This window comes from Vipera berus (assembly GCF_964194415.1).
Source record: "Vipera berus genome assembly, chromosome: 13".
NCBI lineage: Eukaryota > Metazoa > Chordata > Lepidosauria > Squamata > Viperidae > Vipera > Vipera berus.
In genome coordinates this window covers 516,225-528,893 of record NC_138216.1, presented here as the reverse complement: position 1 = coordinate 528,893, position 12,669 = coordinate 516,225, and the positions used below count along the sequence as shown (strand labels likewise).

At 55.1% G+C, this 12,669-nt stretch overlaps 1 protein-coding gene across 2 annotated transcripts; it reads right to left on the bottom strand.

Moving 5' to 3' along the window:
- Positions 1–7,806: 7,806 nt before the first annotated feature.
- On the bottom strand, positions 7,807–10,865 carry SOCS1 (suppressor of cytokine signaling 1). 2 transcript variants are annotated; one of them, XM_081337836.1, is made up of 2 exons: positions 10,584–10,865; positions 7,807–8,914 (listed from the first exon to the last, which is right to left on the bottom strand). In XM_081337836.1, exon 2 carries the CDS (start codon positions 8,837–8,839, stop codon positions 8,231–8,233), a length of 609 nt encoding a protein of 202 aa, XP_081193962.1. In that variant the 5' UTR covers positions 8,840–8,914; positions 10,584–10,865; the 3' UTR covers positions 7,807–8,230. The 2 variants fall into 2 exon arrangements, with proteins under 2 accessions (XP_081193962.1, XP_081193963.1); XM_081337837.1 differs by lacking the exon at positions 10,584–10,865 and adding an exon at positions 9,032–9,578.
- Between the last annotated feature and the right edge of the window lie 1,804 nt (positions 10,866–12,669).

Here is a 12,669-nt window from a genome sequence, read left to right as displayed (position 1 = left end):
GCCTCTAAGGGTGCCCTCCAAGTTTACAAAGGAAGTTGAATCAAGAATCAGGAGGAAGAATTTGAAAGAAGAGGGAATTTCCAGCATCTTCTGGACTTCTTTTTCTCTTTCTTCAGAATATCCAGTCCAGTTTAACAGGTTTTTTAAACCTAATTTAGGAACGTTTCAAGGCACCGCTAAGAGCTGGTGAATGGGGAGGTCGTGGGAAGGGGAGAATAAGGGAATTCTTGGGAATTCTTCATCTGCAACCAGATTTTCAGTTGCCCGGCCGGTCCAGTTCACCATTCTGGCCTTCCCAGTACGGAGGTCACTGTGTGAAGCCAAGAGACATGCCTTCCAGAACAAGCAGAGGCTTTCCTTCCATCCATCAGAGGCGGGCTGCTCTTACACATGGAGGCTCCACTCAGCCCTCAAGATTAAGTATTGATCCAGAAACACAAACGCACTTTATGTGAATTCAGCCAACCGGCTTCAGTGGCCTTCAGCACCCTTGTGGTGGTCAATTCCCTGGGCTCGTTCAGGGTGGGGGGAGCGAAGGTTGACTCCTGCACGAAGTGTCAAGACAGACAGCCTTCTACCCCCAGGTGCCCTCTAAAATGCTTGGGCTACAACACCCATCATCTTCAGCTCACATGGCCAGTCCTCTTCCCGCCTTAGGCTACAGGTTCCCTTAGCCCGTTAGAAGGCCAGCCTTTCCATCTAGGTGGGCTCTGCCACTAGCACCCATCCCCCACTGCATGCCCGGTCCCCGTGGGGGCTTCCCCACTCAGCAGAGGAAAGCTGCATCTTTTCCTGATCCTGGGGGCCTGCTTGATGTCTCCCCGGTTCTTCCTCTCCAAAGACTTCTCCTCCCCGCACCACCTTTTTCGTGTTTTTCCCCCCACCTGTTTCCAGAATCAGTTCGCAAAAGGCCACCCTGCAGCATTTTGCCGGGGGTCCTCGAAAGCCCGGCCCCTCCATGCAGCAGAGATGATGGGCAGGTTGTTCTTGTGAACGTGGATGGTTAGCAAAGCCAGGATGTCAATGCAGAACCTCCCTTTTAGAGTAAACAGGGATATTCTGGGGAAAGTGAAAGCAGATTGTTTACTGGAACTCATTAGCAAGAGAATTTTTTGCAATTGTCTGACTTTTGTGGCAAGAAGTCTGTGTGGCTGGAAGGACTTGGAAGAAACAGGACCCTGGTGAACTTCTCTTGAGGAAGACCCCCAAGGACATGGCTGGGCTGGGCCACGGGAGGGCAAGAGGCCAGGGATCGACTGCAGGATGAATTTTGCATTATTTTAGTTCCTAATTCTGGGTCGTTGATTCCCCCACTCCCAATAACTTAGTCAGAGCCTTTAATCCCAATAACCGGGATGGGAAGATAAAGTGTGTCCCATTTCTTTTAATACTGCAAGCAACCACATTGAGAAATGTGAGAGTGAACTACATGATTGTGTAATTCAGCAAAGCGCCAAATGTGTGTTGCTTCACCTTTTTCCAAGAGCTTCAGCTGGTATTAAGTCTTGTTGATTGCCATGTGTGTGTGTGTGTGTGTGTGTGTGTGTGTGTGTGTGTGTGTGTGGCTCTGCCTTCCCCTCTGATGTCCAGAGCATTAAGAAGGCAGAGTGTTCCTGAAGAAGAGCCACAGGCTGTCCCTGGGTTCTGAGTAATCGGCAAGAGCTGCTCCTAAAAAGAAAGAAACACAGAGGAGGGAAGCTTCTCAGAAGCGGCCCCTGGCAGAGCAGCCGATCCCAGCCAGGGCTTCCTGGCTGGAGAAGCAGAAGCTGCAGCCAAAAGGTGGGGGGCTCTGACCAAGGGGAGCTGCACCTGATGAGCCTTTTCCCTGGCTTCTCTGGAGGAGGAGGAGGAGGAGGAGGAGGAGGATAGCCTTCGCTGGACATGTCCAAATCACCCCAGGAATGTCCCCTTGGCATCTTGGGTCAGGGGGCTGTGTCCAGGAACAATGCTGGGTGCTGCAAAATGCTCCCCCAAGAAGGGAGAGGCTCTTGAGAGATCTGGAGGGATCCAGGGTCTTCACATCTGGCTTGTATCATGGAGAACTGGATGCAGGATGCCAAGTCTGGCCTCACTGGTGTGGTATAAAGCAGTACTAACACTTCATGTGATCTTGATGCTGCCCCTCTCTAGATGCAGCCCAGGACTGCATTGGCCTTTTTGGTGGCGGCTGCACACGGCTGGCTTGTACCAAGCGGTTGTCCACCAGGACACCTGGACCCCCCTCACAGTTATCAATGTTGAGCCATTTTATATTTTATATCTACGCGTTTGGTTTTTTCTGCCTAAGTGCGGGCAGGAAAGTGAGCAAGGGTGAGTTTCAACAAGGCAACCGAACTTCCCTCTCACCCTTGAACTTTTTGCAGAAGGCAACTCCACCTTAGTTCTCTTTCTGAAATGATGACAGGCCTCAAGGTGACACAGTGCGAGAGAGCCATCACCTCCCATCCTTTGTTTACTTGCACCAATGGACCAAAGCTTCAACCTTCTAATCTCCTAGACGCATCCCAGATGATTCCAGCTGTGGCTCCCCAGAACCTCTTCCCCTCTCCCCCCTCCAGCTCTGGACTGTGCAGCCTCTTAATCTGGGCCTCTCTCTGGGAAATCTGTGCATTGCCAAAACATACTCCGCCCACTGCTTCTCCAGATGCAGGTTCCTGCCCAGCCAGGCAGGTGAAGATAGCCTTGTAGCTGTCAGGTGAGAATGTGAGAATCTCACCTAGAGGGAGAATGCTGCCCAGTGAAGCTCAGATGGTGAGCGGTTATTTGTGCAGTTGCTGATCAGCAGTTCTGATGGCAAGAGATGGCCAGCCTGCTCCGACTGACAGGATGTCTCGTCTTCCTTTCTTTAATCTGCTGTTGAAGAAAAGAAACACGGCAGCAGCATTGCTCACTGGAACTGGAGTCTGACTTCTTGTAAATGGCCTCAGTCATAACAAGATTACTAACATCAGAGGTTTCAACAAGCAAAGGAAACTTAACTTCTTGTGCAGACTTCAGAAGAGATATGAAACAGCAGCTGAGACCTCCCTTAAGGCAGAGGTGGGGCAACTGCTGGTTGTAAATTCACCCTTTGCTCCCCCCCCCATTTCCTTTTCTGCTGCTGGGCCTGCAAGACAGGCAGCTTTACCTGTTGAATCCCCCCACAGAAGGAATCTAGCTTACAAAAACAGCCTTGGACAGACGCACAGAAACCTCAGCAGACTCAGAGAGGGCCCCACAGTTCAGGCTTCACCGCTATTCCAAGGATGTGGCAGTTTTGCTGGTTGTGAAGCACTTCCCAGGAGCCCTTGGCAGCCTCCCAGAGTGTTTCTTAGGTGAAGACTTAGATCCAATTTTAAATGGAACCCAGATAGTACTAAACCTGCCTCGCTGGATCAGGTGGGGAAAAGATAAACATTTTTAAAGTATCTGTTGATCTGAAATGCATATGACGTTTCCAACATGATGCAGTTTAGCTATGGTGGGCACATGTGCACATGCACACATACATATATATGCACACATGGACACACAGCTGCAACACACGCATCCCTGGGGATGCTTAGCAGTCATGGAGCACCAGGCTTTTCCTCCGAGCTCCTCTTCATCTGCTCCTCAAATCTCTATATGTTTAGCTGCCAGGGAGGGCTGTGTATCTTGGGCTGCAAACAAAGGTAAGCTGTCGTTGTGGGAAGCACACTCCTTTACAATTGTGCTCATGTGCTGTACTTGGAGGAAGATAGTACAGCTATTCTGGGTGTTTGCCAGGAAGGAAGTGGCTTCTTTTAATCCCCAAGATCAGAATGTGTTTGAGCCTCTCTTGTTATTGTCTACCAAGTAAGCTGAGAAGAAGAAGCTGCTCCAGCTGTGAACTGTAACAGGAGTGGGCCTCTCCCAGGTGTTGCCAACACAGGCCTCGCCTTAGCAAGAGGGCAGGCGTTGGTGGAGAAGTCTCAGTTTTGCTGAGGGGCACAATCAGAGGTGTGTCAGAGATGTGCCACCTGTGGGTGGCAATGCAGTCTCCCCAGGACTGCCTCCAAGGCCTGGTCCTGGGCTTGGCAGGCAGGCAGGGAAGAAGGTGGGGGTGCCCAAAGAGCCAAAAGTAGCACAGCATCATGTTTTGAGTTGTTCTGGCTTGCTGCTTTTCTAAGACCAAAGCAATTTATAAACATCTGAGTGGACTGGAGACCCTGTGGAGAAAGCGACTAAGACCCTGCTTCCTTCCAGGAGGGCAGCTGCCATGGCAAGGAAACACCATTTGGCCCTTGGAAAACTGTTGCACCACCTTGTTATTTGTGGGCGAAGGAGCAGAGAGTGTTTTGGCAGGCACTAGAAAGGAAAAACCTTCCTGGTTCCTTTCTTGCCAGCATTCCCTTGGGTTAGGTAAAGGTAAAGGTTCCCCCACACATGCGTGCGAGTCGTTTCCAACTCTAGGGGCCGGTGCTCATCTCCGTTTCAAAGCCGAAGAGCCAGCGCTTGTCCGAGGACGTCTCCGTGGTCACGTGGCCGGCATGACTAGACGCCAAAGGCGCACGGAACGCTGTTACCTTCCCACTGTAGTGGTCCCTATTTTTCTACTTGCATTTTTACGTGCTTTCGAACTGCTAGGTTGGCAGAAGCTGGGATGAGTAACAGGCGCTCACTTTGTTACGCGGCACTCGGGATTCGACCCGCCAAACTGCCGACCTTCTGATTGACAAGCTCAGCGTCCTAACCCACTAAGCCACTGTGTCTCTTCCTTTGGGTTGGAAAGAATCAAAATCCCAGTTAAATCAAGATCGGTTTCAGGTTGATTGATGCTGCTTCTAACCGATGAAGCAATTCAAACCCTGCTCTTAGAGTAGACCAGTCTGGATAAACTGTGTCAGACCAATAAAGCCCCACCTGGGCTCCATATAAGCTGGGTCCCTTTCCTGTCCAGGCGTTGCTCAAATAAGGAAGCAGCCCAGCCTGGCCCTGCCCAGATGAGGCCCAGGAGCCTCTGGGAATAAATCTCTGGGAAGCCAGGAAGAACCAGGAGGCATTTGCTGCTTCGGTTCCAATGCGAGAATGGCCAGCAAAACATTTACATGACATCAAGGCTATGACACCATCGGTGCTTTCAGAAACCTCCCCTGCCCCCTCCACCCTGCGGAATGGCAGATTTAGAAAAAACAAGGCCCCCTTTTCTTGGGAGGAGGAGGAGAACCTGTTGCAGAATCCTCAAACATGGCTGGCTGAAAGTAGCCAGACTTGCTGTCCCCTGTTTATGCCCTGGGAGAAGGTAGGGCCTGCTCCCACACAAAGAAGGGGTGTCGCAGCCTCCCGTGGGGTGGGGCACAAAGAGGGGGAGGGTGGGGAGGGGCTTCCCCCTCATGGGCTCAGCAACCCAGCAGGGTGCTTGGGCAGCCTTTGCAAAGACCAGCGAAGGGAAGCTGTGGTGAGTCCCAGGTGAGAATTTGGCTTCTCTGCGACTTTGCTTTCCATGTCTGCAAGCCCAGGCGAGGGAACAGCACGCTCCTTCCTTCCTTCTTCTGTCACCTCACGTCAGCCCTGGAAGGGATGTGTGGCTACAGACCGGCTTGGCCAGGATTCAGACCTAAACTGAGAGGAATCTAAGCGGGGAGGGGAGGATCCAGCCCAGCAAGGATGGGCGGATGACTCGATTAGAACAATCTGCTGCCTGAAGCAGGTTTGAGAAAGCCAGCACCACACCTGAAAGGCAGAGAAAGCTTTGCTGCTCTGGTGCCCAGTTCTGCATCGTGCACCAGAGCACAGCTGGAGTCTCTGTCCCTTTATTCACCCCCCCTTTTTTAAAAATATTCTTTGGGGTTGAATCCCCTCTGTTGCTTGATGGAGAAGGAACCAAAGGTGGCCATGGTCGTGCACTGAAAAAACTCCTGTTGATTCTGTTGAAACTGACCTCTTGTTCCTGAGAAATTAAGAACAGAATGGGAAAGAAAGAAAGAAAGAAAGAAAGAGAGAGAGAGAGAGAGAGAGAGAGAGAGAGAGAGAGAGAGAGAGAGAGAGAGGGAGAGAGAGAAAGAAAGAAAAAGAGAGAAAGAGAAAGAGAAAGAAAGAAAGAAAACAGTGAGAGTTAAGGAAATGCATGGGGTTCCTTGGAAATGGCACGCATTACTCAGAATATGGAGAAATTACAGATACTCCCATTTTTTCAGTTCCATATAACAATTACATCCTTATAGCTGCTCTATTATTAGACTTTACTCAACATTTCCGTGGAGCCAAGTGGATTTTTCTGAGGAAAAAGTTCTTAGATGTTTGCTCTGCTGTCAAGAAGTTTTGCTACTTAAACATATTCATGTCTTTTGTTGTGCAGAATTATTCCCTCCCCCCTTAAATTTCTTGGAAATAATAGCAAGGAAGGAAGTGAAGCTGAATGCGCTGGGCACCCTCCAAGATATAGCGGAGCACTAAAACCAGTTAGAAGTTGGAGGTGAGCAGAAAGATCTTATCTTCTCCACTTCTGCATTGGGTCCTGACCCTGTTGCCACTTCTGGGTCCTGCTGTCCCACATCTGCCTGCCTTTCTCCAGGCCTTGAGGCCTTCGATGACCACGTTGCCCTCAGAGCTGCAATGGGACAGCAGAACCTATTTGCCCTTAAGCAGCCTTATACAGGGCTTGTTTCACTTCACTTTAATTTATGGCATTTATTTTTAATTCTCTCCAACTGAAATAAAATTTGAAAAAATAATAATAAAGGAACTCAGGACCACCCATCTGTAAATAGAATGAGACTGCAGAACCAGAACAAGACCAGGTTTGGTATGGATGCAAAAGCCACCAAAATAAAAGCCATGCTGGATCCAGCTGGGGGGGGGTGGAGAGGAGAAAATTCCTCCCCCCATGGATGTTGAAGGGGGGCATCAGGTCTGGGCATTGAAGGCTGCCAATTCCTCCAGCCTAAGCCCCACCCTCCAGGTCATGTGACACAGAGCAGCTTGCCTTGGGCTTCCCAGTGGACCCCAAGATCCAAGTATGGGAACTTGGAAACAGACACACGTTACCTCCCTACTCGGGAGAAAAGGCTGATGCCCACAATGTTGGTTAAAGGGGGCCTTTTTCTTTCTGCTTTGGCTGAGACCCAGACACACCAACTCTCTCTCTCACACACACACAGGCAGATTTTCTACCCTTCAGGAGCAGAGAGAAAAGCCAGCCTTGCTCTGTGGTGCCCCATGCTCTGCTGGCATCGCTGGACGGGGGCAGCCCCCTTCTGGGCAGCCGAGGGAGAAAACTGGTTCTCTCCTGCGCAACACCTGGAGCCTGGCTCTGCCCAGGCTGTTATAGCCCCTCCATGCTCCCCACCCCACCCCCGCCGAGCAAGGCAGGATCTCTGCCAGGCCCCAAGCTGACTTCCCAGCCCTTGGAGAAGGTGGCTTTCCCCCTTTCCACAACTACACTGCCCACGTGCACACACACACATTCCCGAGCCGGGAGGTGGGTTGGCACTGCCCCTTCAGAACTCGCTGGGCAACGCAGGGTCCGCTGTCCACCCCTGCCTACGGGGGCTTTCCTGCAGGAGGGGCCACCTACGGGTAGGGCCCAAGTGAACCTTCACGGGGGCCCTTGGCTGCTTTCTTTTGATACCCCCCCCGGGAGGGTGGAAAGGGCCCTGCGCTGCCCAGAAGGGGGCTGTCTAGGTTCCAGAGGGACGGGATTCCTGGAAGAGATCCCTTTGAGCCAGAGAGGGATCCAAGCCCAGGTGAGGCACTGAGACTTGGCAGGGGGATCCATCCACCCTTTTTCCTTTTCCTCACCAACCATCTCCGAATCCCAGTACACAAAGACCAGAGAAAGCGTTGTCTTGTTTTTCTTAGAAAAAGAACCTTTATAATAAGGTTTATTATTAGCTTTTAGAAAAAATAGATATAAAGTAACAAAAATGTTTCTGCATAGCAGAAAATGACTGACAAGGCTTCTGAGGGCCTCAGTTTGTGCAAACAGTTCATTGGTTGTGTAAACATTGGTAGTCAAGTGTTCAAATTCAATAGAACTGCTACAGAATTGAGGTGCGCTCATGATGGTCCTTAGGCTTGTATAACAATCCAGCCACGGGTCTGCTTCACGTCTTCACCCAGGGACGCAATGCCCAGTGCCACAGGCAGCCTCTGCGCCACCTGCGGTTTGCCACTGCGGGGACTGTTTCTCCCACAACTCCCGGGGCACAATTGGCTACCTGGATTGCACACCACCGAGGCACCACTTCCAGCATCTCAGGCACATCCACTGGCGTAATGCTCCCTCCCCTCACAATTTAAAGGGGAAGGACTCCAGGTAAGTCTTCAGGACCGGATTAAGTGGGATGTGTGGCAAATTCTCCCTCCCAAAAGTCGCCACAATGTTTTTGCGGCAGAGGTCCTGCAGCGACCGCAGGCGTTCTTTGTGTAGTGGGGCGACCAGGACCTTCCGGGGCGAGTTGACGTAATGTTCCAGCAGTTTGAAGAGGCAGTCAAAGGCCTCTTTGCTGCCCTCCAGGCTGAAGTGACCGGCCTGGAAGAGGACACGGACGCTGGTGGGCCCGGTGGCCGTCTTAACGCTAACAGTGAAGAAGCAATTTTTTTGCCGGCTATCGCGGAGGAGGAAGGTCCCCACCAGCTCACCCTTCAGTTTCTCATGAGCAGCGCTGACCGACAGGGGACCCCAGTAGAAGCCGCACTTCTCCAGCAAGGCGCTAGTGCGGACAATGATCCCAAAGTCCTCCTGTGAGCGGAAGGTGTGGAAGTGGGTGTCCCGCGGGGCTTGCACCGTGCCGTGGGGGGGCCGGACCTGCAGAGCAGCCTGGACGGAGGGCTGAAGCCGGCCTCTCAGCTCCACTGCAATCCCATTCTCAGGCGTTACGCTGCTGTGTGCTACCATTCTACAACCGAGACCCACTGGAGCTGCCTCCCATCGCTTGGGGGGCCAAGGGGGGGCTGCTGTGTTCGGGTTCTCCTGCAAATCAGAGAAATAAAAAAAGGTCACTTAGGATGCACCCACGGCAGGTCAAAGCAAACAAAGAGAAACATCCGTCATGGTGCCACAACCGAACCTCTGCCAGGCAAACCTAACTCAGGGCTGCTTCTGCCGGAAAGTGAGGCGCTCCAGACAAAACCGTGGTTTCCCCCTCCTGGCCACAGAGGCCCATTGACAGGAACCGCCAGCTCAGCTGCACGCCTTTCCCATCAGATGGTCCAACCAACTCGGCTGCTTCTCTCCAGGAACAGAGGCAGAGCGAAAGACAAACCTTCACAGGAAGATATTTTCGGCCTCCCCTCCCTCACCACACTGAGATGTGCAGCTACACTCCTCCCCCACTTTCTGGTTTTAGTTTGAATGGGTACGAGAAGGAGGGAAGGCTCATCAGCCAGAATCTCAGCTCTCTGAGTGATGTATGGAACAGAAGAGGCGTTCCTGGCACAGTGACAGTCAACAAAGTCTGTGCAGAACTGACCAGGCAGATTGTGCCCGATCTCTTCTCTCCCTCTCTGGAAACCCGTTGGGTGGGAAAGTCCACCCTAAAAGAGTACAAGAATTTGTTAACACTCAGGCCCAAATCCCCCAACGCTCTCCTTCCCTGAGAATCAAACCATCTTTGCGGCTTGTCTGCCTGCCAAATGCCTGAGTAATCTGAGATCTCCAGCAGCCCCTTCCCCTTCCCTTGCCCTGCAGCCCCTCCCCCAGGGATCTTCAAGCAGATCAGCCTTAAAATGTTGCTCAGCTGCTCTTCATCAAGCTGGCACTTCAAAGGGGGGTGATCCAGATGGGGGCAGGAAGGGGTTGTCTGAGGGGGGCTACTGAGAATGCAGTCATTCTGGTAAGCGAGATGGGCAGCATATAAATTTAATAAATAAAACAAGGAGTTGCCCCCACAGCTCCTTCAGCGACTTTCCTGAGAAGTGTGGAACTGAGAGAGCCGGAGGAGGGGAGAGTTGCCACCTCCTGGACTGAGGGATGCTGGACGTCTGCCCCGGGCCGCGCAGGAGAGCCGGAAAAAGCCCCTAAAGGTTAGGCGGTAACAGCAACGCACCCCAGCCCCATCGGCGTGCCGTGTAAAAGGAGTCGCATTTTATGGGAGCAACGTCAAGATCGGGACCAACTGGAGGAGCCCTCTCCCTTGAACCAACCAAGGAAACTGGGGGGCGCTTTTACGGGGCCACCCCTGAACTGCCCGCCCCAGGTGGACGCTAAGCGGGGCCCGCGCTTGCTCCGGGCGAGGCCGGCACAGGGGCCGCAAGGCCCCGCAGCGGCTGGGCCAGCCCTCGGGGGGACGCTGGGAGAGGAAGCGCGACGCCCGGACATCTGCCCGGCCCGTGGGGATGGCGGCGAAAGGAGGCGCGGGAGGGCGGGCAGGGGGAGGCCGAGGGAGACAAAGCCGCGGGGGTCGGAAGCGCCGTTAAAGCGCGGAAAGGGGCCCCTTCCCGGGAGAGGGACGCGCCAGGACGAGGCGGAGGGCGGGCAAAGCCGTCGCCCCTTCCAGTTGCTCCGCTACGCCCTGCCCCGGAGCGAAGAGGCCGGGCTGCTCGGCGCCCGATCCCGCCCGACACCGCCGCCGAGGTCTGCGGGCTCCGACCCAGCCGCGGTGCGTCCCGGAGAGGCCCCGCGAGGCCCCAGAGGCTCTTACCTGGGCCGCCTCGGCGTCGCTGGCCGGCCTTCCCCTCCCGGAGCCGCGAGGCCGGAGGGGGGCCGCGGCGGGGCCGCTCAAGGCCGGGCCTCGGCCGCCGCCGCCTTCTCTTCGCCGCCGCCGCCGCCGCAGCTCTCCGGCCAAAGGGACGCCCCGCCGCCGCGGCTCGCCAAGGCCGGGCCCCGCTGCCTGCGCGCACTGCTTCTTCGGGGCGCCGCGGCCGCCGCAGCCGCATCGTCCGCGCCGAGACCGGCCGCTGGTGCTGCCCCGCCGGTGCCGCCGCCGCCGCCGCCGCCCCTGCTGCCCTCGGCGCGGCGCCCGACGCCCGTCTGCGGCCCCGGCCCCGGCGGGGGCTTTTGAAAGCCTGGCAAGCCCCGCCCCCCGCCCGCCCGCCACTTTCGCTTTCCCTCTTCGGCGCGTCGGGGGGGGGGAGGGCGCGTCGGGCCGCCTGGGCAGCTCTCGAGCTGCGGCGTCTCCAGGAAAGCGGGCATTTCCCGGGAAAAGAAAGGGAAAGCAGGGCTCTGGGCTGCTTCGCCGGAGCGCGCTGGGCGGCGGTCTGCACAGCCCCCCCTGAAGAAAAGGTCGCCGTTGCAGCTAAGACGGAACAGGGACCCCCAACACCCAGTCCTGGCGCCCCCATCTTTGCGCCCGGAGGAGGCTGTGGAAGGGCCGATATGAGACTCTGGACCTCTTCGCAGCTGGACCGGAACAGCGACCCCCCCACACCCCCGCCCGGGGTCCATCCTGCGCTGGGAACTGGCCACAGATGCCAACGCGGGCAGACTGGCGCGACCAAGACGTCTTGGTCTTCCCTCACCCCCCCCCCCTTCCGAAGCAGGCGAGGCCGAGGGGGCTGCGGAGGGGAGGGGGCAGCCCCACGCCCAGAGGGAGTCTCTGAATGCTGGCAGTCGTTGGAGGAAACTAAAAATGGGAGGGGGTCAACGGAAGACTGACCAAACGTGGGTGGTCCGTGCCTCCCGCGACAATGGAGGCGGCCAGGCTGAGGAAGAGGGGGTCGGGGGGCCCGAAGCGTCCACCGCCTCCCCCTCCCTCCCTCCCTCCCTCCCTCCCTCTTTGCGGCGGCGGCGGCGGCGCCCTTTCCAGATAAGCGCTCTGTTGATTCTAAGCAAAGCTCGTTTCTCCTCTCCTGGCCCGCTTCTCAGAAAACACGTGGCCGGCCATCAGCTGCCGCTCGGGCGACTTTTCCTTTCCTTTTCTCCCCCCCTCCCCCCCCCGGGACGCCACAGGAGTCACCGCTGACTTGGCAGCCGGAGCGGGACAAAATGTCCTGGGGTCGGAGGTCGGGAGGGGTGGGGAGGCAATTCAGGGCGGCATTGGCTGCGGTTGGACCAGGGGAAGGAGCCACAGTTCCAGAGAACCCAGGTGGTTCTTGGCCAGAAGTGTGCGTTTTTCACGGGAACCCAAAAGTGAGCCAGCCGTCAGGTCGACTCTGGCCTGGAAAAGCCACTTCCTGTTAACACCGAATTCTTTACAGAAAGCCCGGCGTTCCAGTGCTTTTACAAACCACCCACAGTGGCTTCTGGGGAGATCACAAATTTGATTAATAAATCAATACAAATTTCTTGGAGAATAAGGCCACCCAAGGCACGCCAGTTGACGGTTGTCCTGCAGAGAGCTTGTTTGGAGGGCCAGCAGCTGATGGGCAGCCCCCCTCCCTTCATCTGCCAGGGGTCTGGAGCAGGGGGCTTCCTCGCTGTCCTGCCACTTTCCAGAAGAGGGTGGTTTCTGCAGCAGCTGAAAGAGCAAAAGAGATTTTTTCATAAAAACTGTGGCTGGGGTGGGTGTTGAAATATTCTCCAAATGGTATTAACAGGGAATAGTCCTCCTGCCTCTCCTCGCTTTCTCTGGGAGGGGGCCAACAGAGCCCTGAAATACAGCAGGAGATTCTGGCAGGAGTGTCCCATAGTCCACTGCTGCTTTTAGTAAAGGGGGGGGGAATCAGGCCCAGGGAATCTGCCCCCCCATGCATCCACAACTGGAAACACAGCAGGTCTCCTGCTTCTCAGTAAATGCCAACATTTCCTGCCTTTCGTTCTCTCGTTCTCTCCCTCCCTCCCTCCCTCCC

What these genes read in the sequence shown, in the direction of transcription:
- SOCS1 (XM_081337836.1), bottom strand. Translation starts at nt 8,839, where the DNA reads ATGGTAGCACACAGCAGCGTAACGCCTGAGAATGGGATTGCAGTGGAG.